At 45.3% G+C, this 26792-nt stretch overlaps 1 protein-coding gene across 1 annotated transcript in view; it reads left to right on the forward strand.

Moving 5' to 3' along the window:
• The window catches only part of CCDC125 (coiled-coil domain containing 125), a 307161-nt gene that overhangs the window by 173032 nt on the left and 107337 nt on the right, over window positions 1–26792 (forward strand). Inside the window, exons 6-7 of the mRNA XM_086960825.1 lie at window positions 15317–15402; window positions 26065–26147. Of these exons, the coding sequence (XP_086816951.1) occupies window positions 15317–15402; window positions 26065–26147 (169 nt within the window). The remainder of the gene's footprint in view (window positions 1–15316; window positions 15403–26064; window positions 26148–26792) is intronic.

Consider the following 26792-nt stretch of genomic DNA (forward strand, 5'->3'; position numbering starts at 1 on the left):
GGTTGCTGTTTCAAACATCTGCGGACTAGTAAATAATAAAGGCAAACCATGCACCCATTTCTCACTCTCTCCCATGGCCAACCTCTTAAACAACTCGATGGCTGAAATGGACTTGTCATTTGGGAACAAACTTTGTGATCCTCAGGTTAATTTTAAACCCACCTTTAATGGCAGGGGTAGTAACAAGCTGATTGACTATGTCCTGGCTTCAAGCAGTTTCACTCAATCCTTGGTGGACTTTAAAACAGTAGAAATAGCTATCAGCGACCACTATCCACTAAGCTTCTCATTAGAAGTTATGAAGTCGAAAAACGCAAGCAGTGGAGTAATAAATAGCCTCTTTTCTTATAGGCTAAATTTAGCCAAGACAAATGGGTACGCCCTAAAGTGGAGCAAAATTGACCCTGTCCCCTTTCTCCAGAATATAGTTAGTAAGAGAGCAGCAGACTTTCAGACTTGCCTCACAGTACCTAGCAAGCCTGAAGCCGTGATGCTGGCGTTTTCAAACATCTCTGAGGAGACAAAAAATTCCTTGGAAAGGACAGAGACTAGGAGACAGAACAATAAAAATAAGGGATGGTTCAATTCGGAATGCTCCAAAGCACATGCAGCTCTAAAACTAGCACTTAAGAAAGAACCTAAAAATTCGGACGATATCCGTACTGCAAGAAGTGCTTACTACTCTGCGGTAAAGAAAAGGAAAAAACTTTAAAACAGGAGGCCTGGGAGGCTCTGAAAAAAGCTAGCACCCAGAAAGACAATATTAGCTTCTGGAAGGCAGTTAACGCCCCATTCTTCAAGGAGAAGGATAATAGTATCGATTTAGTAATAGAAGAAGCAACCTGGGTCAATCATCTTACTAGTCTATATGAAGTGGACCCTCTACCAGGGGGAGTTATAGCAGGTAGTGGAGGAGAGGTAGAAAGTATTACATCGGTTGCATTTCCCCTGGATTTACATTTTGAACTCTCGGAGATCGAAGTGGCAATAGCTGAGAGTTTGGGCGGTAAAGGCCTGGGTCCGGATGGGGTTCCAGTTGACATCTATAAATCAAATGATAAATTATATCTATACATTATGGGCCCCTCTCCTGACCAATGTGTTAAACTGCTCCAACAACATAGGCTTCATAACAACTTGGCAGGAAGCCATAGTGATACCAATTTTTAAAAAGGGAGACCGCCAAGATCCAAAATGTTACAGGTCCATTTCTTTATTAGATTCTTTAATGAAGGTGGCGGGAAGGGTGGTTTTAAATAGGCTACAGTCATGGGCTGCGGACACGGGTGTCCTCTCTATTTACCAGTACGGCTTCAAAGAAGATTTGGGAACAGTGGAGCAGGGCTTAAATCTAGCAATCTTGACTGGTAAATATGTTGTGGCAAAGGGGGACAAGCTTTTCATGACTTTCGTCGACTTAAACTCTGCTTTTGACTGCGTCAGTCATGAAACTTTATGGGAAACCCTCTCAAATCTGGAAATTGATCCTACTATTATAAATTTTATAAAGCAATTATACCGGGACGCAGGAGCAAAAGTCCGCTTCTGTATACTGGGGGAATGTACTTCTAAATTCCTAATTAAACAAGCATTTACAATGCAATGGTTTTGCCTTTGTTAAAGTTAGAGCTATTGGCATTGCTCTTGACATTATTTTTATTTATGTTTTTTTTAACTTAAATAAATGGCATTGTCATTTACAATGCCACTAGCTTTATCTATCGCAAATGACACACAAACACACACAGAGCCCCCCCACACACACGCCCACACAGAGCCCCCCACACACAGCCACTTAGAGCCCCCCACACACACAGAGCCCCCCACACACACAGCTACACAGAGCCCCCCACACACACAGCCACACAAAGCTTCCTACACACACAGCCACACAGAGCCCTCCACACACACACACACAGCACAAGCAGGCAACAGGGGCAAGCAGGCAACAGGGGCACACAGAGGCACAAGCAGGCAACAGGGGCACACAGAGGCACAAGCAGGCAACAGGGGCACACAGAGGCACAAGCAGGCAACAGGGGCACACAGAGGCACAAGCAGACAACAGGGGCACACAGAGGCACAAGCAGGCAACAGGGGCACACGCAACAGGGGCACGAAAACGGAGGCACAAGCAGGCAACAGGGGCACGAAAACGGAGGCACAAGCAGGCAACAGGGGCACGAAAACGGAGGCACAAGCAGGCAACAGGGGCACACGGAGGCACAAGCAGGCAACAGGGGCACACGGAGGCACAAGCAGGCAATAGGGGCACACGGAGGCACAAGCAGGCAACAGGGGCACACGGAAGCACAAGCAAGCAACAGGGGCACGAAAACAGGCACAAGCAGGCAACAGGGGCACGAAAACAGGCACAAGCAGGCAACAGGGACACGAAAACTGAGGCACAAGCAGGCGACAGGGGCACAAGGAGGCACCAGCAGGCAACAGGGGCACACGGAGGCACAAGCAGGCAACAGGGGCACACGGAGGCACAAGCAGGCAACAGGGGCACACGGAGGCACAAGCAGGCAACAGGGGCACACGGAGGCACAGGGGCACACGGAGGCACAAGCAGGCAACAGGGGCACACGGAGGCACAAGCAGGCAACAGGGGCACACGGAGGCACAAGCAGGCAACAGGGGCACACGGAGGCACAAGCAGGCAACAGGGGCACACAGAGGCACAAGCAGGCAACATGGGCACGCGGAGGCACAAGCAGTCAACATGGGCACACGGAGGCACAAGCAGGCAACAGGGTCATGAAAACAAGCACAAGCAGGCAAAAGGGTCACAAGCATGAATTGTAATTTAGACGGGGCTGAAGTGGAGAACGGTCAGTAGGGAAGTAGTGCGGTTGGTGCAGTGGTACCAGGCCGAAAGGTGAGAGGGGCTGTCTGCACCCCAGTTTGGACAATTTCCACTACCTAACAGGGATTGGTGGGAGGGGGGGCGTACTTCTTGCTTGCTTTAGGGCTGTTACTTCGGGGACGCAGTGCACGCTCCTGCCTGCTGCCGCCGAGACACGACAACAGGCAGGGAGAGGACAGGCTGGGAGAGGGCAGGGAGGAGACAGGCTGGGAGAGGGCAGGCTGGGAGAGGGAGGGGACAAGCTGGGAGAGGGCAGGGAGGGGACAGGCTGGGAGAGGGCAGGTTGGGAGAGGGCAGGCTGCAAATGGACAGGCTGGGAGAGGACAGGCTGGGAGAGGACAGGCTGGGAGAGGACAGGCTGGGAGAGGACAGGCTGGGAGAGGACAGGCTGGGAAAGGGCAGGCTGGGAAAGGGCAGGCTGGAAGTGGACGGGCAGGGAGAGAACAGGCTGGGAGTGGGCAGGCTGCGAGAGGACAGGCTGCGAGAGGACAGGCTGCGAGAGGACAGGCTGGGAAAGGGCAGGGAGGGGACAGGCTGGGAGAGAACAGGCTGGGAGTGGACAGGCCGCGAGAGGGCAGGCTGCGAGAGGGCAGGCTGCGAGAGGGCAGGCTGGGAAAGGGCAGGGAGGGGACAGGCTGGGAGAGAACAGGCTGGGAGTGGACAGGCCGCGAGAGGGCAGGCAGCGAGAGGGCAGGCTGCGAGAGGGCAGGCTGCGAGAGGGCAGGCTGCGAGAGGGCAGGCTGCGAGAGGGCAGGCTGGGAGAGGGCAGGCTGGGAGAGGGCAGGCTGGGAGAGTGCAGCAAACAGCTGGCCTGGGAAAACAGCACAGGGATCCTTGAAACCAACGCCAGTACTTCATAACTGTAACCAGTCCCTATAAGACCAGGGAAGCAGTGCTTGGATCCTTGAAACCAGAGGCAATTCTCTGTGTCTGAAGCCCGTCAGGTAGCTCTAAAAAATATATTCCTTCCATTTTTTCCATTATTGGATCCCACATTTACTCCTGTATGGATTGTTTGGAACTGTAGTCGCATACCGCCTATAACCCACGTACTGTAGATCACCTGCTTTGTCAGTCAGTCCTTCTTTTTTGGAGAAAAAAAATTAGGAGGACCTGGCAGCTTCCCCGGCAATAACATTTTGCCCAAACCATCGTAAAACAAAACCAGCTTTGACAAACTCAAAAAGATGTCTGCCAACGCCAGACCTACTTGCTTTTCCAGTCCCTGTTACCCCTGCTGCTGACCTCATTAACACTTGACCCGGGGTTAGCAGTGGCGCTGCCATGCCCGGGTCTGGTGCAGAGGGCAAGCTGGGCAGGACAACCCTGACTGACGTCTATGATTCTATGTAGCTCTGTAATGCCTTCTGAGTGAGACCAGCCCTTCTCACGCATATTTATCATGATTAAATATTATGGGATGGCCGCGATATTTGCTTAAAGTAAATTGAACAACCGCGGTGCACTTTTTAGATAATTTTGAGTGCGTCCTGTTTTGAATGGCTTAGTGAGCTTACCCGGGTCTGATCGCTTTAGTAGATGAGGGGGACAAGTGACACACGAAGTACCTACCGCTTCATGCTGTGTCACTGATGGCTGGCTCAAACCACCTATTTGTCATCGCCATCTGCAGGATCGCGTGCTAATCCTAGCTGATAAAAGAGTTCTATTATTAGCATGACAAAGAAATCGTATCATCTTTAAAAATAAAATATCAGGTCCATCTCGGTTGCCTCGGTGAAAGAAACACAGTAAATCTGCGCGTGCTATGGCGCCCTCCAGTGGCAGTAAGGTAGATATTATTATTTTATGAAAACTACAGATTTTAAAAATAATTTCTGTATTTTTTTTAACAGAAAGGGGCCTGTTTTTCTATCTCACTTGTAGAACGAAGTCTGCGAGATAGTTGTCAGTTAGTTGTTTTGGGGAACGCACAGACATAATTGTAATCGTGTAATGGAGAAAGGGTAGAGAATTGCTGTCCAGGCTTTGGAATGAACTTGGACAGCTATTACTGAGGAGGGGGAGCTCCGAAACCAGGTACAGACTGCCAGAATTATTTCCAAGACCTGGCTTTAAGATTCTGCATTTGGGAAGGGCATGGAAAATCATTCACAATGCCAACTATGGTCATTTTGTGGAAACCTTAACTTGCAGCCAGTTTCTTGTCCGATATGAGAGAAAAAACATTCACCATTCTATTCGCAGCAGTGAACGCCTATGGAATTTCCGTTCACAGCTTTGTTGTAGATTTACCCCAACAACGTGGTGGTACAGCACAAATTAATGTAACTTAGGCAATATTGTAAAAAAGAAAGCCAAAGAACTTTGCACATTTCAAAAGGGCGACATATGGACTGCTCGATTCTTTCTCGGGTGGCACCTAAACTCTGCACGCTTCCGCCAGATGTGTGGAAATCTTAAGCATGCAGTGGAAGACGAAAGAGTTAGGATGCAAGATCTATAAATACCGTCACCTCAACAACACGAATGCCAGATAGAAGTTATAATAAAATTATTATGAGACATGTGCAAAAAATGCATCTCAAATTATGGGCATCAAAATAAGGTCCTTTGCTGGTAAAATCTCAGAAGGGTTGTGGCATGCTATCAAGATTAAAAGACAAAGTTTCAAGGGGCATCAGTTCAGGTTCCTAAAGCAAGTATCCGGCTAGAATCAATTTCCCAAAGCTTTGTCCAATGGTAATTTCATAAATTGTGTGGACTGCTGATCTGGCAGTGTGTTCTACCACGTGGCAACTGCCTTTCGATTCGATTAGGGCGGTGAGATCTTTGCAAATAAACGGACAACAGCCAAGGACCAGTCATGGGAGTTTCAAAATACCAGAAGTGATGAAGAAGAACCTGAATGTATAGGTACCAATTTAAGGCAAGCCATACACCCCAGAAGTGGAGGACACTTCACTTCACTTGGAAGGGTCGTCAAGGGTAATATGGAGTTTGAGAGGGAGATACCATTAAGGAGAGTTTGTCACTCAAGCAGAGTAAGGGAATGGAATAAACAAGCACTGAAAACACACAATTTGTTCAAAGTAACCATTATAGTGCGAGACCTCTCTCTCTCTCGCCGTCCACCCATGTGTACCCCCCGACTCGTGCCCTGTCAGGACTCGTCTCCAAGAGTATCCCACACATTCCCCCTGCAAACCCTACCAACTACTGATCGTTTTCGCCCCCTGGGCCCTGGTGCAAATATCACCCGTCCCTTTCCCAGTCCTGATCTCCTGTGGGGATCCCACAGAACATCTTCCCCACTTCAGACCCTCTTTCCTCCTCTGAACCCTGCTCCACACACCACCCCAACTGCGCGTCTCCACAACACACCCCTTCCCCTGCCCTCTCCCCCTGTCACACACCTCCCCAGCCGGCCCGCTCTCCCTCCCAATGTCCCAAAAAACCTCCGCTCCTCGTCTCCTCCCGCCATCGCATAACACCCGCAAGCAGACCCCCGAACACAGCACTCACCGCAAACCGAGGGACAAAAGGCAGCCAATCACCGCGCAGGTCGCCCGGCGAGCCTCCCGCAGCCTGAACCAATGGCAGCGCGGCTCCCGGGTGACGTCAGCGGTGGTTCCCTCGGCTTCTCCGTGGCCCCGGGGCTGCGGCGGTGATTTTCACGGGCAAAACGGCTGTGCACACGACGGCCGGAGCAGAAAGGCGGGCATCAAGAAACAAGCGGGAGGGGGCGGGAAAGGGGGAGGAGAGACGCAACGCCATTGCGAGGCCAGCATCAGGAAACAAGCGGGAGGGGGCGGGAAAGGGGGGAGGAGAGACGCAGAAGTGCCGGCAATGCCGGACCAGATTCGGGGGCATTCCCGGCTTTTGGCTGACGTCGCGTGACGTCGGCAAAAGCCAAAGAATCTCGGGAACGCCCCCGAATCTGGTCCGGCATTGACGGACAGGCCCACCGTCCAATGGCTATGCTCCATTTATGGAGCTAGCCAATCGGAGGAGGGGGCGTATCCCGACCCACACACACAACTCAAGAGGTTTTTTGGCGCATGCGCAAAGCGCATGGCCAGGCAAAACCTAAAAAGGCGTTAGACAGGGGTGCATTTTGGCTCCGTTTTTATTTAATTTATATATTAACAATATAGCATCCCATTTGATAGAAAATTAGCAGGATTACCCACCAGTCAAAGGGAAGCCAGTCCCAATCCTGCTTTACGCAGATGATGCGGTCATAATGGCTCGCACGCAACTGGGTCTTCAGAAGTCACTCAACTCTTTTTCTGATTTTATGGGCGCTCAAGGCCTAAAAATTAACAGCAGTAAGACATTGAGGATGTCCTACCCAAGGAAAAATAAGGTCCGGTGCAATATCTTTTTGGAGGGCGTAAAGATTGTACCAACCAAAACCTTCTCCTATTTAGGCATTAACTTTGACAATAATTGGTCTTGGGCAAAGGCAAGGAAATTAGCATTTTTTCCGAGCCATTGGTGCAGTACGAAATTTTGCTACAAAACTAGGAGGCAGACCAGTAAAAATCCTTATTGACATTTATAAGGCAAAATGTGTGTCCACATTAACCTATGGGGCAGGCGTTTGGGGCATTACGGATTCCAGAAAAATCCAGGCGTGCGAAAACGCATTTTTAAGGTACTTACTGGCGGTACCAAAGTCAATGTCCACAGATGTCTGTCACAAGGAATTGGGTATTGTTTATGTCTCGGACCTTATAAAGGTGAGCCCGGTCTTGTTGCGGCATAGGGTCTGGGTTTCAAATGAAACAGGATTAAACAGGGATATTATTAATGATTGTATGTCTCACGAAGGGGGCATGAAAATAGAGTGGTTAAGGTATGTGAGACGCTTTTTAATTGCTATAGGCCACCAGGATTATTTTGATAACCCATCTAGCATGGCAGGCGTCTCCAGGCAGAAACTAAAAGAAGCCTGTCTTGCCCTCCTGGAAGATTGCAGGTGGCAACTGGAGGTCAAGAAATCAACTGTCATCCACAATCATATGCTGCTAGATGGCCCTGGCCTACAGAAATATTTATCACTTACTTTAAGCTGTTTTACCCGGATGCTACTCACTCGTTTCCCAGGTGGTACCTTTTTTAGACTTGTGACTTTTCCGGAGGTAAACATCTGGTCAGAAAATCTGCCCCTCTGTCCCTGTGACGATGCATCACAACAGACGACCCTACTTTGCATTTTCTTCTGCAAATTTTATACCTCAATTAGAAAAAGGTACATTGTCAATCTACTTAAAAATTGGGGCTTAGGACAATGCAGACCGACCTTGTTAAGACTGCAAATGTTTAGGGGATGAGCATCCCCTATTTAGTGTTTCACTGTTTTTAAAATGTGTTTTAAGATTTAGACTATCAATGAACTCGTGTTCTTGATCTTAGTCATGTAATTAGTGGCTGTCCGGTTTTCATATTTCTCCTTTTATAGCATATAATGCTTAATCAATCTTAACTGAATTATCATGTATTTAATGAATCAGCTATAATTTGTATTTGTACTTTTTTAACATGTGCTTTTATGGTTTCTAAATTGTTACTGAATAAAGCTACTTTTTGACTTTGACTTTGAATCCAGTCTAGAGTATTCATATGAACTATAAACAGTACATAGGGCCAGATGTATCAATATTGGATTTTGCGATTCCATAATAGCGAATTTTACTGATTCGCTATTATGGAATCGCAAAATGCAATGTATGTAGGTTTCGCAATAAGAATTGCGATTTCTATATATTCCTTATTTACCACTTGCAAATAGCGAGTCGCAAATAAGGAACTGCTTCCCATTCCTCCCTAGGGGCCTAGAGGCCCATAGGAATGAATGGGAATTGCATGCTCAATTTGCGAGTACCCAATAGGTACTCACAAATTGCTCATGCAATTTCAAGGGCGTCAAATGGACACCCTGTTGCACCCCCGAAATATGCATGTGTGCACATGTGGCGTACATGCATGCCCTTAGGGCATGCATGTACGCCACATGGCACCTTGAGAAATGCAAAAAAGTGCATTTTTCATGGAATTGTCATATTACCACCAACTTGAAGAAGGTGGTAATTTGCGATTCCTTAAAGGCAGGTCGCAATTTTTTTGGGCTTCCTGCATTTTATTTAAGGAATCGCAAATTGCGATTCCTTAAATGCATTGGCAAAATAGGGAATCGTGATTCCCTATTTTGTGAATGCCTTTTGGGATGATACATCCCAAAAGGCTTTTTACCGTTCGCAAACGGGACGATTCTGGGAATCTGCACGTTTGCGAACAGGAAGCGCTTGATACATCTGGCCCATAGTTTTTTTTATATACCTAACTCCTGCTTAAGTGAATTGTGGAAGAATTTGATGCCTCGCCATTCCGTTGTCCCTAGGCTCATACTTGAATACACCCAATTTTTTTTTTTGGAGCAATAGTGGCAAAGAACATTTTACCAAAAAGCAAGTGCACTTCAGTCTAACGGAAAGCATTCCTTTGTACGTTGAAGACAAGAACAAGACAAGGATTGCACAGTTAAGAGTTTGCTAAGCTGACTTACACCTGGCCTTATCATTCAAATACTCTTGTTTTGTAGAAAAAATAAATTGATGCTTTAAAGTACAGCAAAAGAAATTTTATAAAAAGGTCAACTTGTTTCATGCACAGTGTAGTCATCCCTTGTCTGTATGAATCTGTTCCATAAAGTGGAATTGGCTGGAGTCTGCTTTCTCAGATAGTCGGCCGTATACATAGTCTGTGTCCCATATTTGTTTAGTGAATCCATAAGATTAAGCTGTAACATATGCATTAGCAGTGGTCATTATATTATCACAAAAATCCAGAGTGCCGAAAACTATTAGAGAGAAACCCTCAAAATGAAAAGTAGTTTAAAGTAAAACCTCTAGAATTAATCTACAACTTTTTTTTAAAGCATTGAGAACAATTATTTTTTCTTACCATTTTTGGTTAAGATAATGTAAATAGTTTTATTACAGTTTTTGGTTGGAGTAAGAGTTATGGTTACAGGTAGGTTTAGTTTAACAATTAGAGTTTGGTCTAAGGTTACAGGGCTGTTATATTTAAAATAAGTTAAAGATGATGGTTATGTCAAAGCCTCACCTATACTAATGGTTACAGTTAAGCCAATGTTAGGGCTAAAGTGAGTAAAATGAATATTTGTTTTGGCCAGTCACTGTGGCCGCCAAAAGTAATGTTTTAAAAATCATTGTACGCTGTTTTTGAAGGACTGTGTAAAGAAATGATCTGTAATTGTCTGCTCTGTAATGAAACCGTACAGATAGATTTTTACCGTCATGACATAACATAGGTCATTAATGCTTGAATAAGGTGGGCTGGCTCCAATTGTTTTTTTTTTTTTGTTTTTTTTTTTAAAACCTTTATTGTGCATGAAAATTAAAACAAATACGGGCCTACAACCACCAGGCCGGCCACGAAACTGTGAAGCACAGGAGCAAGCAATACGGTTCCCCAGCGCCATCAGGCAATATAGCAGCAATCAGCAGCAGTTACACTAAACGGAATCATGTCGCTAGGGAAAAGGAGCATTGAGGTTTAAATTTTCAAATTTTTCAGTCCAAAGATAAATCAGTGAAGAATAGAATCAAGGAGAACTGAGTCCGCACATTAACATCACAACATGGGCAGGCAGCAACAAGACGAAACAACCGTAGTGAAACCCACCCCGTCAACCTGGCAGTACTTTACATATCAACAGGAGAAGCAGTTCGCATTTACGTACCACCCCCAGCGCTACCCACTCCTAACTAACCCCTATCACAGACCCAGAACGGAAGAAAAAAGAAGAAATCATAAAAGAAGATCATACATAGGCACCATAGAAACTAACAAGAACTAAATGTAACCCCCCACCCTACACACATGCAGAGGCTACGGCCTGCCCCCCCCCCCAGCAGAGTGTCTGTCGCCCCAAAAAACCCGAAATTTAGGAAGAAAAGAGAAGTAGAGAGAAAGAAAGAAGGAAGAAACAAAGAAAAACATGCACCAGTGCTATGGGGAGCAAGGAAAGAAATCTGTCCCAGAACTCCCACTAGAGAACGGCGGGGAGGAGGGCCACATCACACACGCTCGGTCACCACCGGCTCATTAAGCATTCTCTACCCCAATAACAATAACGGATAGCTGCACCAAAGGTCTGACCATTAGGGAGAGTCAACAATCAATACACAGAGTCACATGTAAGAGTCGGGTCCCTCGCGGTCCCCACCCGCCAGTATATCAGTGCAGCAAGGGGACCACCTAGCCCTGGCCCGACCTGGGAGTTAGACTCACACCCACCCTGCGCGGCAATCCAATGCAGTCTGAGTCGACAAAGAAACATGGCCGCTCCGAGGATGGGGGAGGTGCACAGTCGCTGAACAAGCATCGCCTGCCTTCCGTAGGTAGGTCTCCCCTGATGACACACTCGTCCGAGGCATCCAAGCGGCAAAAGTCACGAGATGGGGAAGTCAAAACCAGCAAGGACGGAGCAGAAGACAAGGCAGGAAGGCAGGCTAGCAGTGAACAAAGCACTGGGGCTGTAGCACGAGGTAGACAGCCAGCCAGGGAACAAAGGGGAGACAATGTTGCAGCGGCATTCTCGACGGGTGGCAACAAATCTCCACAAGCCTCAGCAGTAGTTTCCTGAACCACAACAGTAGCACTCGGAGGCGGCGGTGGGCTGGCAGACTGTGACAAAGACAGTACCAGATCTTGTCGGGGGTAAGCCCCCTGCGCTTGGCTTACATCATAAGCACATGCATCAAGTGTCTCACTCAATACTTTATAAGTGCAGAACATCTCCGCTCGTATCTCACCCAGGACCTTCATTACATCCTTGTAGGTCCATTCCGGCTGCGGGTCCCGTAGCTCTACACTCCCGGGGGAAAAATCAATCCCAGCCCCCTGCACGAAGGCGTGCCCGTCATCCCCAGAGGAAAGCACACAGTCGTCCTCACAGCACCGAAGAGCAGGCACCGCCATCTTTTCCTCAGTGCATGAAGAGCTGGGGGGGGAAGTAAGACAAGGGGGCCACGGGACCCGATCGTTAGGCAGCTGTCGTCCCTGTAGCATACTGTGTCCCCTCCCGTCCATCGTTTAATTAGGGAGCAGTCGGCCGTGAAGGAAACAGGCAGAACTGTGAGGAGCTCACCGGCGACAGGCACGTTGACGAGAAGAGCCGACCAGCATCATGGCGGCCGTGAACAAAGGAACCTCAGGGAAGCCCCTTCTTAGCCGTCCCGGTACAGCTCCGCGTAGTCTCGGCCGGGTGGAGAAAGCAAGCATCGGCCAAGCAACAGGCAGGTGGAAGCACCCCCGCGTTGTGTCACAGTCGCCGCATCAGGACGGTCACCTCGGGGCACGCGAGGTCCGGCAGGCGCTGGTCAGGCAGGCGCTGTGGAGCGGGCAGGGACCCGGGCAAGGGCGCTCCTTCCAGTAACTTCCGACTCCGGGCGGGCGGAGAGGCCGGAGGGGCACCGTCGGAATCGGCACCTTTTCCCGCACCTTGTAGGCAAAAAGGATCCGCAGGATAGTGATCAGGATGTAGGTGCGGGACTCGAGAGCCGGCGGAGCCGAGCGACCACACGTCTGTTCAGATCGCCATCTTGGCTCCTCCCCTGGCTCCAATTGTTGAATTTTACCAAGTGCTACCAATCTCTATTAAGAACCTCTTCATTATATAAAAAAAAAAAAGGTTATCAAGCGCGGGGGCACGCCGAGATGGCGTAACCATGCGCTTTATAAATTTCTTTATTATTATCAAGCTCATTTTCTGCTGAATGGAGAGGTGAGACTGTTGCCTGGCCGGGGAGTCCTGGATCCTCACCTTGCGATTTGAACCAGAATTAAAGCAATGGATAAATAGAACAATTCGCATTAAAAACCAGTCAGTGTAAGAATCAGAATTGGAACTTGGTCCGATTAATAATATATTGACCATCAGCTATTGATTTTTATTTGCTCTTTCTCTTTTATTCCAATAATATGCAGACAGTTAACTCTTATTTTATAGCTGTATAAGATCTTAAAGGCAAAAAAAAGCCTAATCTTTTCATCTTATACACAGAAGCAATGGACGCTACACAAAATTCATGCAGGCATCACTCTTTTTTTCATACATCCTGTAATTCTGAAGTGTGCCTTGCAAACGTCTGTGTGCAGTCTCACACAACCTCATATAAAACTTTGCAAGTCACCATGTCTGTTCTTTTAACCTAGTATTGAGATTTAACAACAGCTCTGTGTTTAGTATAGTCACCATCCCAGATGGTCAGATAGTAACTGGGTTAAAAACCTTGAATTCATGAGACTATTAGAGCTTAGTATCAAACTGCAACCATAAATGTCCCTTGAATTGACACAATTGGTAGGACCACAGTGATAAAGTGCATCAAATATTCTTGGCAATTAGAAGAGTAAATAAATATATGGAATTTCCCTATAAGTATTCAAAGTACCTAAAATACTCAGCAAATCTGGATTATGACAGACATCATCAACGCATGGGTTCAACAAGGAAACTGCAACATCAAGAAACAGAATTGGCACTAAATCTGCTGACTCAGTAATTCAGATCCACCCACCCATACCCATAGTGGTCGGTGTGACCGTTCCCTCAACAGATCCCCATCCCTTCAGTTAGAGGCACAGGTGTGCCCAGAAGCTCCTTCATGCACGTAGACATGGGCAAGTGCACCTTTGCCCCTTTTCGCAATTATGGAATCTTAATTGCCTATGCATGTAGGTTTCGCTAAAATATTAGCGATTCTTATATATTCCTTAATTGCAAATTGCGATCCGCAATTAAGGAATAGCTTTCCATTCATTGCTATGGGCCTAGAGGCAAATTACAATCACTTTGAAAAATGCACTTTTGTGCATTTTTTAAAAGTTTTCGCAAATTACCATCAACTTTAAATTGACGGTAATTTGCAGTCCCAAATTGCGAAATCGCTATTTTAAAGTGAATCATGCATTGCATTTAGGGAATCGCAATTTGTGATTCCCTAAATGCATTCGCAATTTAGGTAATCGCAAAATTTGCGATTCCCTAAATTGCAAGATTGCATTTGGGTTGATGCATCCCAAATGCAAAAATACCGGTTGCAAAGGGGCCGATTCTGCGAATCGCCCCTTTGCGACCAGTATTTACAATGATGCATGTGCCCCAAGACATTTGTGACTCGCTAAGGTGAGTGTGAGAATCCAGGCTTGCGCAAACATGGAGCTTGTAAATAGGTCAGTTATGTGTAATTGACTGTGTAATTGATTGTTACGTGAGCGTTTCACACTGGAATTTAATCTATGTTTTTGAGTTTTATAGTATCTCAAAGAGGAATAATTATTTGTGTATAATTATTTTCACTAAACAATGTATGTATAATTAACATTGTGTATTATTAAGTCTTTGACAGATATAATAAACATAAATGTACATGAAGCTGTTTTGTTTTCCATTGGCTGTATTATATATGTAAAGACATTGCATTAAGTGTAACTACTTCTGGATTCCTCTTCTCTAAATATTTCAAATGTATAATAGAACAGTGCAAATCTGTGAACAAAAATCCTGATACTACAGAATCTTTTTCTCTGGTTAATCAGTTGCATAATTAGATTATAACATGTAAAATATAGAGCCACAATAACTTTTGTTGCAAACCATTCAAGCATTCTGTAGTTGACCAGGTGGCTCGTTCAAAGTGAAAGTGGTCAGTATCTACATAGAAGTGCACAGGGCACAATGCCATCCGTTCAGTATCTGGCCCCTTACAGATAAAGCACGAGCTAGGAAAACTTCCTTCCCCCTGACAGCTAGCGTTCTTGATGTGTACTTAAGAAGGATTCCCCATTTAGTTCAAGCCTCAATCCTTCCCACCACAAACTACAACATTTCTGCTATTGTGTGCAACAAGGAATCTCCTGCTTCTCCCAGCAAATAATGTGTAGCGCTGAACATACCACAGTGAGAGAGTGGTTTAGAGGTGGGGCAGATAAAAGGTAGGACTAACAGGAGGACAGACGTCTGGTTAACATTGTACCAGTTTTCTTCTCCTGCACTTTGGGACCACTTGGCATTGTCAATAACAACATAAGAACAGCCACTCCTGCAGATCAGCAATGCCTAAATAGTAAGCTAAGGCTTTTGCACAATAACGCTTGAATGTTTTTTTAAATTTTTGAGCACGATTCAGTATCTTCATTCTTAATCCTATAACGGAGATCGTTTAGTTTTACTTCATATTGCCTCAGTTGGTAGAGACTATGAAAACATATTAGCGATAAAAGGCTCTTCCTAAATTGTTCGCTAAAAAGTTAAACAACTCCGTATTCCTGAACATAAAACTTGCATGCATTTTATTACACTAATTACATTTTATTTAAACGTAATCACCCAGTTAGACACAACATCAGTCTTCTATTTCTTCACAGCAAGGTTTTGTTTCTCTGCAGGAAATAAACACACTACAGTGGCAAGTAGAGTTTGAACGCAATAGAATAAAAAACTTGGAAGAGTCTTGGAGGGAAAAGTATGAACGGTAGGTATCACATTATTGCAAATTCCTTTTCCACTCCATCTTCCAGCAGTTTCTTCTGACGTGCAATTCTATTACATGAAACTTCTCATTCTTAAGATCTTCTAGTTCTGGCTAGAATTACCTTTTGCTATGTCCACTAAATAACTTCTCCTCTCTGTCACAATCTTCATTGCTGTGAATTCTGTTAATGAAACTTGTTGGAAATGGCCCTCTTTAGGAGCTTTTCCTCATCTTTTTGCTTTTCTGCTTACTAGTTTTCTGCTGATCTAGTGCTAGTCTTACGACTTTGAGCTTGTTCGACACTGCCATTTAGTGGCAAAGCGCTGTGCTTGTCATATACATTCTGGTGATTGTTGTATGCAGGATTGGCTGATTAAAGTTAGCTATAAGTTCCTTGTCTAGGGGTTAGACATATACCCAGGGCATGCACTTCGAATGCTCCTCCGTAGGCCTGTAGCACTGGTTGTGCCAGCCACAGAGGTACCTCGTTGATTGTGGCACAGGTTTGCTCTGGTGGGGTTGGTGTGCGCATGTTACTGTTACTCTGCTTGGCATTTAAAAAGCTACGTGCCAAGGCTCTGCATGTCTCTTGCTATATCAGAATTCTCCCTGGTGACAGGATGCGGTGGTGGGAAGAGGAAGAGCATGTGCTCTTGTGCTTTACATGCAAGGGTCACAAATGGAATCGGATGATGTGTTTGGTACGACGGGTCCTGCTTCTTGCATTGGATTTGTATGGGTGAATGTAGGGAAAGGCTATTGAGCAGTATTTCCTATGGGCAGAATAGTACCAGTATAGTGTTTGATATCGATGAGAAAGTAATGGCGAAACCTGTCTGATTGTGCGAGTGGAGATGACATTATGTATGTTGAAATGTCTCTTTGGTAAAGCGGACATTTAGATGCTCGTGGCTTTGTGTGCCTGTCGGACTGTCTCCAATTCACATCTGGGTGGTGGGGGGACTGATACATCTGTGCATTCCTGATAGAAGGCCATAAACGAGAGGCTCAAGGGTAATTACAGACCTCAGGCGTTTCTGGGACTTTTACATGGGTTTGGAATTGGCACCTGCATTTCAAGGGGCAGGATCTTGGCCTCACTAAAGATAGTGATCAAACCTCTCAGGGGAAGGATGGCAGAAAGGACAACATGTAGATAGGGCCTGTGCATTTCAAAGCTGGTCTTTTAAACTGATAGTTTCGTCAAAGGCACTGTGGGTTTAACTACAGGGACACAGGCCTCCCACAGTAGAGATGCTTTTGGATTTGGAACCATACTATACTGGTTCGACGCTGGGATATCAACAAGAGGAATCGTTAGGGCAGGAGGGACTGCAGCTGGATTATCCACAGACTTGCAGAGGCCTGAAGCTTGTCGTGCTCCAGGAAGGGGACTATCACCTGGTGCATTTTTCCTGGATGTTGCTGGCCTGCAGCAAAGGGCCAACTGTCATGGCCCGGGTCCCTAAGTACACTCCAAGGCCGGTTGGCTGGCCTCCTGTCCACGAGATCCCAGGAACACAAATAATCTCCCTGTTTCTACAAGATCGTAAGGACCACGCAGGGCGTAGCAGAAACGGGTGGAGGTGATCGTCAGTTGGAATAAGGACTGTCCTAATGTATCCTGTCATCACCCTGTGCAGAGGACTGTGCTTGCAAAAATCAGCAGCCACCTGAGGTTCTGGGACTTTGCGTATTCGAGGAGTGCGGGTAGGAGCTTACAGAGTCCGATGGGACCTTGCTTGCAACCAGTGGATCTGTGCTAGCTTGCAATCTGGAGAGTGTGGAATCCGATAGGTTTTGGGGGACCTGGACCGTGTGCTGAGACTGTCTAAGTCAGTGGTACTCGCAGAGATTTGACATGGGGCCACAAAGTACGGTCTGTGATGTGACGGAGGACCGCACTGATGCCTGCTAGGTGGTGCTAGGGGGTCTGGGTGGGTCAGGGAATGTGTAAAGAGGTCTAAACAATTTATGAAGGGTAATAAAAGCTTGTACGTTATTTAAAAAAAAATCTGAATATTAGTGCCCAGCAACCAAACCGCAGATTGTGCTACTGTTCCCCAGGGGGCCGCATGTAAAGGTCAAGAGGGCCACAACCGGCCCCGGGGCCGTACTTTAAGTATCACTGGTCTAAGACCTCCAGATCGGGAGGATGACAAGGCCTGACTTAGCGACCTCTGTCTAAGGTCGGTGGCTCCTTCTTCCTGGACCCACGCCACAAAGTACTTTATTGTGGAGAACATCGTGACGGCCCAAAAGTTTTCGTTGTTCCTTGTGGACACCTACAGCTGGCTGTCGGGAGCGACAGCAGCTCGCACCGCCGCCTGAGGGGAAACATTTTCCACACTTGGAAGTGCGGCAGCTTCCTGGGTCACAACCTTTTGTCTATGGGGATAGGGATCCCGCACTAGTACAGGTGCTGCTGGACGCCTGCAAGTCTAATCCAGATGGATGAAACTAAGTAACTGTTTCTCTCTTTTTTAGGTGGCGCTAACAGGGGCAACATGTATCGTTGGCTGGTGTAGTTGAGTAACTGAGGGGCTAGGTGACGAGACGTAGTCAAACCTGTGATTGCTTGACCATTGTAACTGTTGTAGGTATGTGATATTGGGGAATGTTGTGCAGGATGATGACCGCTAAGTAGGGCTGATATGTTCATGCCATTCTGCTGCTAATGGGAACGTTCGATAATTGTATATAACCGTAAAGTATATATCGTTCCAATTTGTATCTCATTTTGATTTCAATTTGTGTGTGTAATACAAAGGCCAGTGTTTTATACATATGGTGTGGAGTTTTTATTGTGGCGCACACATAGTGTTACAAGATTGGTGTTGTGTCAATACTTTACACTTGGGCCCTGAGGAGTCAATCTACCCAAGGTTGAACACAGCTTATCAAACACGTGTATCGTACTCATGCTATCTAGAGTGGTGGATTCTGACTGTCTTCGATGCGTCCCAGCCAGCTAGAAACCACTGGGTCTAACAAAACTCATACCCTAACTTCTCCTTTTGACAGATTTCCTACATATTTGCTTCCATCAGTTTCCTTTTGAGCCTTATGCAACATCCTAAAAACATCTGGTGATTTGGAAATTTATATTATTGTAGACATGAAGTTCTGTTCTGCTCTTATTTGTGTTAATCACGTAAGTTAAATTGTATACTTTCAATCAAAATAGATTTAAACGGTTGTGGTATAAAGTACCAAGTAGATAGCAGCCAGCTTTAGATGGCTTCCTACTTCACAAAGACTCGGTGAACGTTTTCACAGGTTTGGGGCATCTCCACATGCATTCCGCTGGCATCATACTGGTGACTTTTTCTCCCTAAGCAATGTTTATATTGATCAGGAACTTCTGTGGAAAACATAGTCTTACATTTGTGCTTTCCAATTCTGCCGTCTCCTGTCTACTATTACTTTTGCTGTGGAAATAATTTGTTGGTTGCGAATGGGAGGGTAACCTTATGTAAACTGGGTTCATACTGGGAAGGAACGCAGGGGATGAGATGAAGAAGGCTTTGCATCTAATAGTCCTAGCGAGAATGGCAATGGTAGAGTGATCCTACCATCAGTAGACACAGAAAAAGCTTTTGAAAGGAACAACTAGGCCACCCTAGAAGACTCACTAAAAAACATGGGGTTGGCTTCAGGTTATTCAGATGGATATTAGCAGGCTATTAAACTCACAAGGCATGAATACGGTCAACAAAAGGCTGTCCAATAAAGTTCAAATCCATAGCAGGACACAATAATTGGGGGACACAACTGTGTTGTTGAGCCTGTCCTCTACTGTTTGTACTTTCATTAGAGCCACTTGCAAATATCGACAAATTGATTCATATAGGGCATCAAGCTAGATAGTAATACATTTAAGCTAACCATGTTTGCTGATGAGGTCATGATCTCAGAGTCTGAGGTGTCGTTACCTGCACTGCACATAGAACCACATGCCTGTGAGAGAGTTTTGGAATTTAAAATTAATATCTAAATTTGCAAGGGCCTCAACATCTCAGTAAGTGAAGCAGAGATGCAAGCACTGATGCTGGTGACTTATTTCATGGCTTCTTGTACTTACACTACATATGACAAAGAAATAAAGCAAGACTAGGAGATAGTCTATCAGAAGACTAAGGAAGGACTGGAAATCCCTGACCAGTGGTGTTACTACTAAGTGGCGTAGTTAAGAATTTTTTTTTAATTGATGAAGAGAAAGACTGTTAAAGCCTGGTGCACTATTGACCATAGCCTGCCCAACATGGCATTGTGGAAAGTACTGTGGCTACACAAAAAAACAGTAACGCCACTAATTGTATATATCCTCAATTACTAACACCACAATGACAATCTGGAATCAAGAAGGAACCACAAAGGCTTGCCATCGTTCTCATTCCCGTTCACCTTGTTGCAGGGCAACCCCAAATTCCAGGTGCTAATGAACAATGGCTTCAAAGCTTGTAAAGAGGATGGTGTCACACAATTACGAAATGTTCCACAGAGAAACATTAAAGTCCTTCCTGGAAATGAAAGAGGACATTGGTCTTGAAGAAAATGAGCACTTCACTGCAAGGCTTTGGGTCGTGTAGTTAGTACTCAAGAGCGGACCAAGTAGCTGGCTGATACCTTTTGAGTGGAGTGATATCTGTTGGAGGGAGATACTTAAAAGGACCACATATTCACCATATACCATCTTCTGATGAGACCAGATAAGGTACCCTTTCAAAGAGCCTGAGAAAAGGACTTGGGAATACAGTTAGATGATACAGTGGGAAGACGTCATGATGCGCACAACATTTCACGATACGCGAGTGGGAGGGAGACACTGCTGAAGGTTCTATATAGATTTTATTACACTCCAGACAAACTGCAGGAATAGACCCATCCAGATCAGAGAACTGTTGTGGGAACTGCAGGGAAATAGGAAATCTGACACATACAGTGTGGCCATGTCCTAAAATCCAAGTCGGAGGGTGGGGCAGGGGGGGGAGATATTGCAAACTTTAACAAATGGCACAGGGTCAAAATTAGGGAGATGCCCAGAGGTGATCTTGGAACAATACCAGAATCATTGTACCCACAAAAAATGGACAAAACCATATCTCATCTACTCCTAGCAGTGAAGCAGACATTGGGGTACACAGCTGGTTCTCACATGTGACACGTGGCTTCAAATTGTTATGTTTTTTTAGTAGATTTATTGAATGTAGATTCAGGTCATGCAAGGTACAACAGAGGAATAAGAGTACAGAGACAAAACAAGCGAGCACCACACAAGCAAAGCTATTACTGCAGAAGATTGGTGTGCTACAAGACAAGTGTACTATCAGTCATAAGATACATGACAGAGGATGTATGGTTCATCCATTCATACGTGTGGGGGGTGCCGGGAGAAGGGTAGCATGCATCTCTATGTCCGATAGGGCATGTGAATACTAGAGGAAGGCCACAGCTGATGGACTGTGTGGGGCCGGTGAGCGTCTTAAGGGTAGTCTCTCCCGTGATTATGGACTGGGGGTATCGGGTATCAGCCGGGGCTGTGAGTGATGCCAGATGATAGACAAAGGGGGGACCAGATATCAAACATTCGGGATCTCTGGGGCACCAAGTCCCAAATGCGGTGACTTCTTGATAGTGCAACACATCCCTCAACCAGCTGTCTATTAGGGGTGCAGGGCAGTGGCACAAGTGAATTGCGATTCTGAGCATATTTAGGAGTAGGAGCATTGCTGTCAGGCGCCAGAATCCCTTAGTAAAACCTTTGACATATCCCAGGATGGCTACCAATGGAGACCGTTGGGGGAAATGATGTGATTGAAGCGATAGGCTTGTATACAGAGGTCCAAAAACAGGCCACCGCTGGGCATTCCCAGGCTATGTGAAGAAACGATGCATTGTCGTGACCGTATCTGAGGCACTCCGCATTTGCGGCAGCTCTTGATCTGCCACAATGCCCATGCAATGCATCTGAACAGGATTTCGATCCATTCTATGAAGAAACGTAATATGGACCAATATTCAGCCTGTAATTGGAAAAGAGTGCTTTAGTCAGTCTGCAGCAGTATTTCCATTGTGCTGCAGTCAGGATGGAGTCTAGGTCAGCTTGCCAACCAAGATTGGCCCTAGCAGCGCATATGGGCACCTTGTCCTGCATAGTAACAATGGAAGTATAATCATTTTTTAAGGAGATGAGTTAGTCTGGAACAAGTCTAGAGCAGCAAATAATGGAGGGCTGAAGGGAATGTATCATATAGTGTGCAGAACACTGCACAAAGCCGGAATTATGTGAAGTTGTCAAGTGGAGTGTGCTGTGGAAGATCACGTATGTATGGCACTGAGAAGAATTATGCCTCCAGATATAGATTTCCTAGCATGAGTAACCGCAGGTGGACTTATTGTCAGCAGACTCCGTCTTCCGTGGCCGCCAGGAGGAACAGGTGACCTCTCAGAGAGATGTTGGGTGAGAACAAGCATGAAGGTGAAGTCTGTCCCACGCCCAGATCGTAAAGGGTGGCTTCAAATAGTAAGGTGAATTTTGACGATGGAGAAGCTATCCCTAAAAACTAAAGGAAACTAAAGTCTTTTCTATAGCAGTGGTAGCTGGTGATTGACTATGTAGCGACCAACTACTAAGAGCTAGAATATCCTCAACACCTCTAAGTACTGAACATTATAGATGTAGAAAAAGTATAGCAAGACCTACATTCTGATTAGAAAGTGTATGGAGAAGCAGAGATGGATGAAAACTGATAAATAATAGCATGGTGAAGTTAAAAATGCAAGCATGAAGAACTTGTGGGAAGATGGCGATTCCAATTTGGGGCAATCAGGAGGGGGTGTTGTTGGAAAATCAATCACATTTTTAAAACCCAGGTGTAGTACCCTTTCATGGCCTGCAAAAGTGTTAAAACTGGAATTACATATTGTTTGTAGGCGAAAATTTCTATGTAGAAGTAATGGGAAATACATGGCACCAAAGTTGTAATATCTGAAACAGTCCGACTTCTTCTGTTACCACCTACGACCTTAAGTTTGTGCAAAATTAAAAGTATGGTATTTTGTCTATATATTTTACTGAATTAATATGGAAACCTTTGTACCTAAAGTTGTTTTACATAGTAACACTGAAGTAGAAGGGGAAGCACTCACGTTGTGGTTACATAGAGATCAGATGATAAAACATGATTGTGCGTAATGAGACTTACAATCTATTTAGTTCAAATTAACATAGTATACATATGTTTACTAGGTGGATGGGAAGGATATATAACAGATATAATGTTACTGGGAAGGATGAGTGGAAAAAATTGATCATATTTGCTTGATGGGGTGGTACATACCTGAGTGAATGGCATCTCTTAGGATGGGGTTGAACAATGTGAATGATGGCTGTCTTATGGATGTGGAGGTTGGTTCTGTTCAGTGAGGAGGTAGTTAAGTAGAAAATAGTGTGTGGGTCAAAGCACTCGTATAGATTTGATGGGTATGAGGGCGGTGACAGTATATTGCTCTGAACACTATGAAAAGCGAGCGGGTTGTACTTGTCTCTGTATTTTGCTACAAAGTGGTCTTTTGAGTGACATAGGAACGTGTGTGGTGCGGTTAAACTAATTGTTCTGGCAAACATAATCATTATATTGAGGGGGAGGAGTAAAGAGGGAATCCTACTTGAAAGCTGTTGTAGTATCTCAGTGTCCGCATCAAAAGAGTGATTATAAACCCGGATGCCTTTGTGAAGAGATGATCATTGGTTTTCTATGATAGAATGGTTGGATCCTGGTAGCAGTGGAAGCGGAGGAGACGTGTTTTATGGTGAGGCTGAAATGTATGAAAGGTTGATGACATGGGATTTAGGGATTCTCGTGGATGACAATCTTTGGACTAGAGCAGAAGATACAGGGAAAATAAATAATTTTAGACTCAGTTGAGTAGAACGTCAGGGAGCAGAGTGCCATTCAGTATCTGTTAGGCAGTATGCGATTTTGATTTTAAGTTCGGGTTTGTAGGAGAATGAGAAGCGGATTTGTATATCATCCTTGTTTAGGATATAGGAAAAATTAAAGGAGGAGGTGATGTTACAGCTCAAGGTGGTGTAGTGTGTATAGGACTGGGCCAGAGAACTGATCCCTGAGAAACAACAGAAATGTGGAGCTTGATGAGCACCAAGAAACAGAAAAGGAGTCTGGAAAGAGAGCCAACAAGACGCTTTAGTATCACACCTTTGACACCGTCTCACATTGCAAGCTCACAGCAAGACTTCACGAATCAGGGATACAAGGAGCCGCCCTCAAATGGATTCATTCCTTCCTCTCCAGCAGAACCCAGAGGATTAACTCCCCCCTTTCCTCTCCGAACCCACTGAAATCAACTGCGGAGTACCCCAGGGATCATCACTCAGCCCCACGCTCTTCAACATCTACATGGCCCCCCTCCCCACCATCGTCAGACAGCATGGGCTCTGCATCCTACCCTACGCCAACAACACCCAGGTAATCCTCTCACTCACAAAGAACCCCGAAGACACCAGACTCCAGGAAGGGATGAAGAATGTGGCAGCCTGGATGAAAGACAGCTGCTTGAAGCTAAACTCAGAGAAGACCGAGGTCCTCATCCTGGAACCCTGCACCTCCGCCTGGCAGCCGTGGCCGGCAGTGGGGAGGGGGAGGGGCAGGGTGGGGGGTAGTAATTTATGGAATACGGAGTTTTACAGGTAAGTAAACATTTAAAAAAATAAAACGAATTGTGTTGCATGCACTGCATCCCCAAATGCGTCACCCATGCACTCATAACCAGCAGACTGGACTACGGCAACGCCCTCTACGCCGGAATCAACAGAACTCTTCTACACAAACTCCAAACCATCCAGAACACCGCAGCCAGACTCTTCCTCTGGACACCGCGTCATGAACACATGACCCAACACCTACGAGGCCTCCACTGGCTTCCCGTCAAGAAGAGTGTCACCTTCAAACCCCTCACCCATGCCTACAAATCTCTCAACAACATCGGACCAAAATACCTCAATGAGAGAGTATCCTTCCACATACCCAAGAGGAATCCCCACTCTGCTGACCTCGCCCTGGCAGAGGTCCCCCTCATCTGTAGAAACAGAACCGGCAGCAGAGCTTTCTCCTACATCGCTGCCAAGACCTGGAACAAGCTCCCTGTGAACATCAGACGCTCCCCGACCTGCACGCTTTCAGGAAGGACCTTAAGACCTGGCTCTTCGACTGATCCGGTGCCGCTCACCCCCCTCTCCCCAGCACCTTGAGACCCTCACAAGTGAGTAGCGCTCTTTACAACCCCTGATTGATTGATTGACATCTGTGGTATCAAGTTGGGGGTTACAGCAGGGGTCGATTGTGTTGAATACCTCTGAGATGTCAAGGAGGATTGGAATAAAGGAGTGCGGATTGGAGTGGGAAGAGGTGAAAAAACTGGTCATTTGTGTGAGCGCTCTTTTGCAGAGTAGGGTTGGTGAACTAGTCGGCTGATTAACCTCTAGCTGCTCCAGTGTTTTGCTATCAGGACATTGAACAAAGAAGCAAGTGAGGAGTTTCGTTTTTGGTAGGAGTGAAACGACAACTAATTTAAAGCATTCTGGGTAAGGAACACAAACGAGAGAGTGATTGAAGAGAGGCGAGGCAGGATACAACTCCGGAGCAGGAAGCTATGGGTTTCATGATTTGCAGAGAACAAGTTTGCTAATTGTAATAGAAAGATCAGTTTCATAAGACGAGTGTGGGTAGTTGAGGTAGTAGCCTGTGTAGGTGTGGTGAGGATGGTGTAAGAGTTCAAACGATGTAACGAGAATGATGAGAGTGTTACTGATGTTGATAATCAATGTGAAACAATGATAGACTATCGGTAAGTTTGGAGGGGATATGGTAGAGGAGGCGACAATCTGGCCGACCACACATTCGGGTTGGTATAGGAACAAGCAGGTCAGATTGATGCAGAAGGCATATTTGGCCAAGCCACAAACTAATGTTAGCGCGCAAGAGCTTGGTCTTTGACATTTTTTTTTCTTACAATGATTTTTGGGATCATGGTCTCGGTGGTACGGATGAAAGGTTGTGATCCAGAACTTGGGGAATGGAGACTGGTGGTTAAATGGGGAGGGGATAGTGGGAATTAACAACAGATAGATGTGTTTCCAAAAACAGGTTTAGTAAAAAAACAGGTGCCTAAAAATACATTTCCACATCAATAATATCGATAGACACATAAGTCAAAATGGGGACCCGCAGTCCCAGAACAATAGCCTTAAAGTCATTCTTACTGCAGCCTTTAATTAGACCTGCTCTCCTGCTCTATTTTCACTAAGTGCCATTTCCGCTTCATGTTGTAAACATTCTATTTGTCTATTCTTTGAATTTGAATGTTATTTTTTCAAATTAAACTGATTAACCGGCAGCACTACTGAGTATTAACACAAGTGCTTCCTACTGCTGTCTCTATATTTTTGAGAGCGTATGTATACTTTCTGTAATTGAATCTTTGCATGCATAATTAGAGATTACAAAAAAACTCTCTATTTGCGTTTAGTTATTTATAGAATACAAACAAGGAACACTAAGAGTCTAGCCTTGTACTTATTTTCAGAACATCACTTGGGTTGAAAATCTCAACTGCAAAATATGTTATTGTTTTTGACAGAATACACTGTGAAAATATGGTACTTAAGGAAACGCTGGAACTAAGAACAAATGAAGTAAAAACTCTAAAGTCTGAGAATACAAGTAAGTAAGATAACATGACTAAGTCTTTGATATGAGTTTAAGATGCACAGATTATTGTAAACACATTTTATTTTGTTTAGGGAGTGTGGCCACACTGCGCATTGATAAGACTGGGTGGTATAATAAAACTGTACATTTTGATACATCTCTGAATTGTTCTTATGTTACTCCTGTCACCATCCACCGTAAACCTAAATAAGCATTGTCAATTTTGGTCTGAAATTGGCCAGCAGCCTTTTTTCTGGCAATTCTTGTTTTGTCATGGTTTTTGCAAAATATTTATTGTTTGGTGAGGGCGCAGCATATTCCCAATCTAATAAAAAATTATTTGCTACAGGTAAAACGATTGTTAGGGTCTCAAAAAATACATTATTGTAGCACATCCTGGCTCTATAGGAACTAATTATAAATTCAATCAGTCTGGCCTTGGCTGCAAACCTTTTGCCTTAGAGATAGAGAGAGACAGAAAGAGAAGGAGAAGAAAAGAGCAAGAAAGAGAAGCAAAGAAAGGGAGATGGAAAGAAGGAAGGTGGAGGAAGAAAAATGAAAAGGAAAGAGTAGAAAGAAAAGAGGGAAGGAAAGAAGGAAGGAAAGAAAATGAAGAAGGAAAGACAGCAAAAAGAAATGAGACTAGGAAGGAAGGAG

This window comes from Lissotriton vulgaris, chromosome 3_1 (genome assembly GCF_964263255.1).
Source record: "Lissotriton vulgaris chromosome 3_1, aLisVul1.2, whole genome shotgun sequence".
In the NCBI taxonomy this organism is placed as follows: Eukaryota; Metazoa; Chordata; class Amphibia; order Caudata; family Salamandridae; genus Lissotriton; species Lissotriton vulgaris.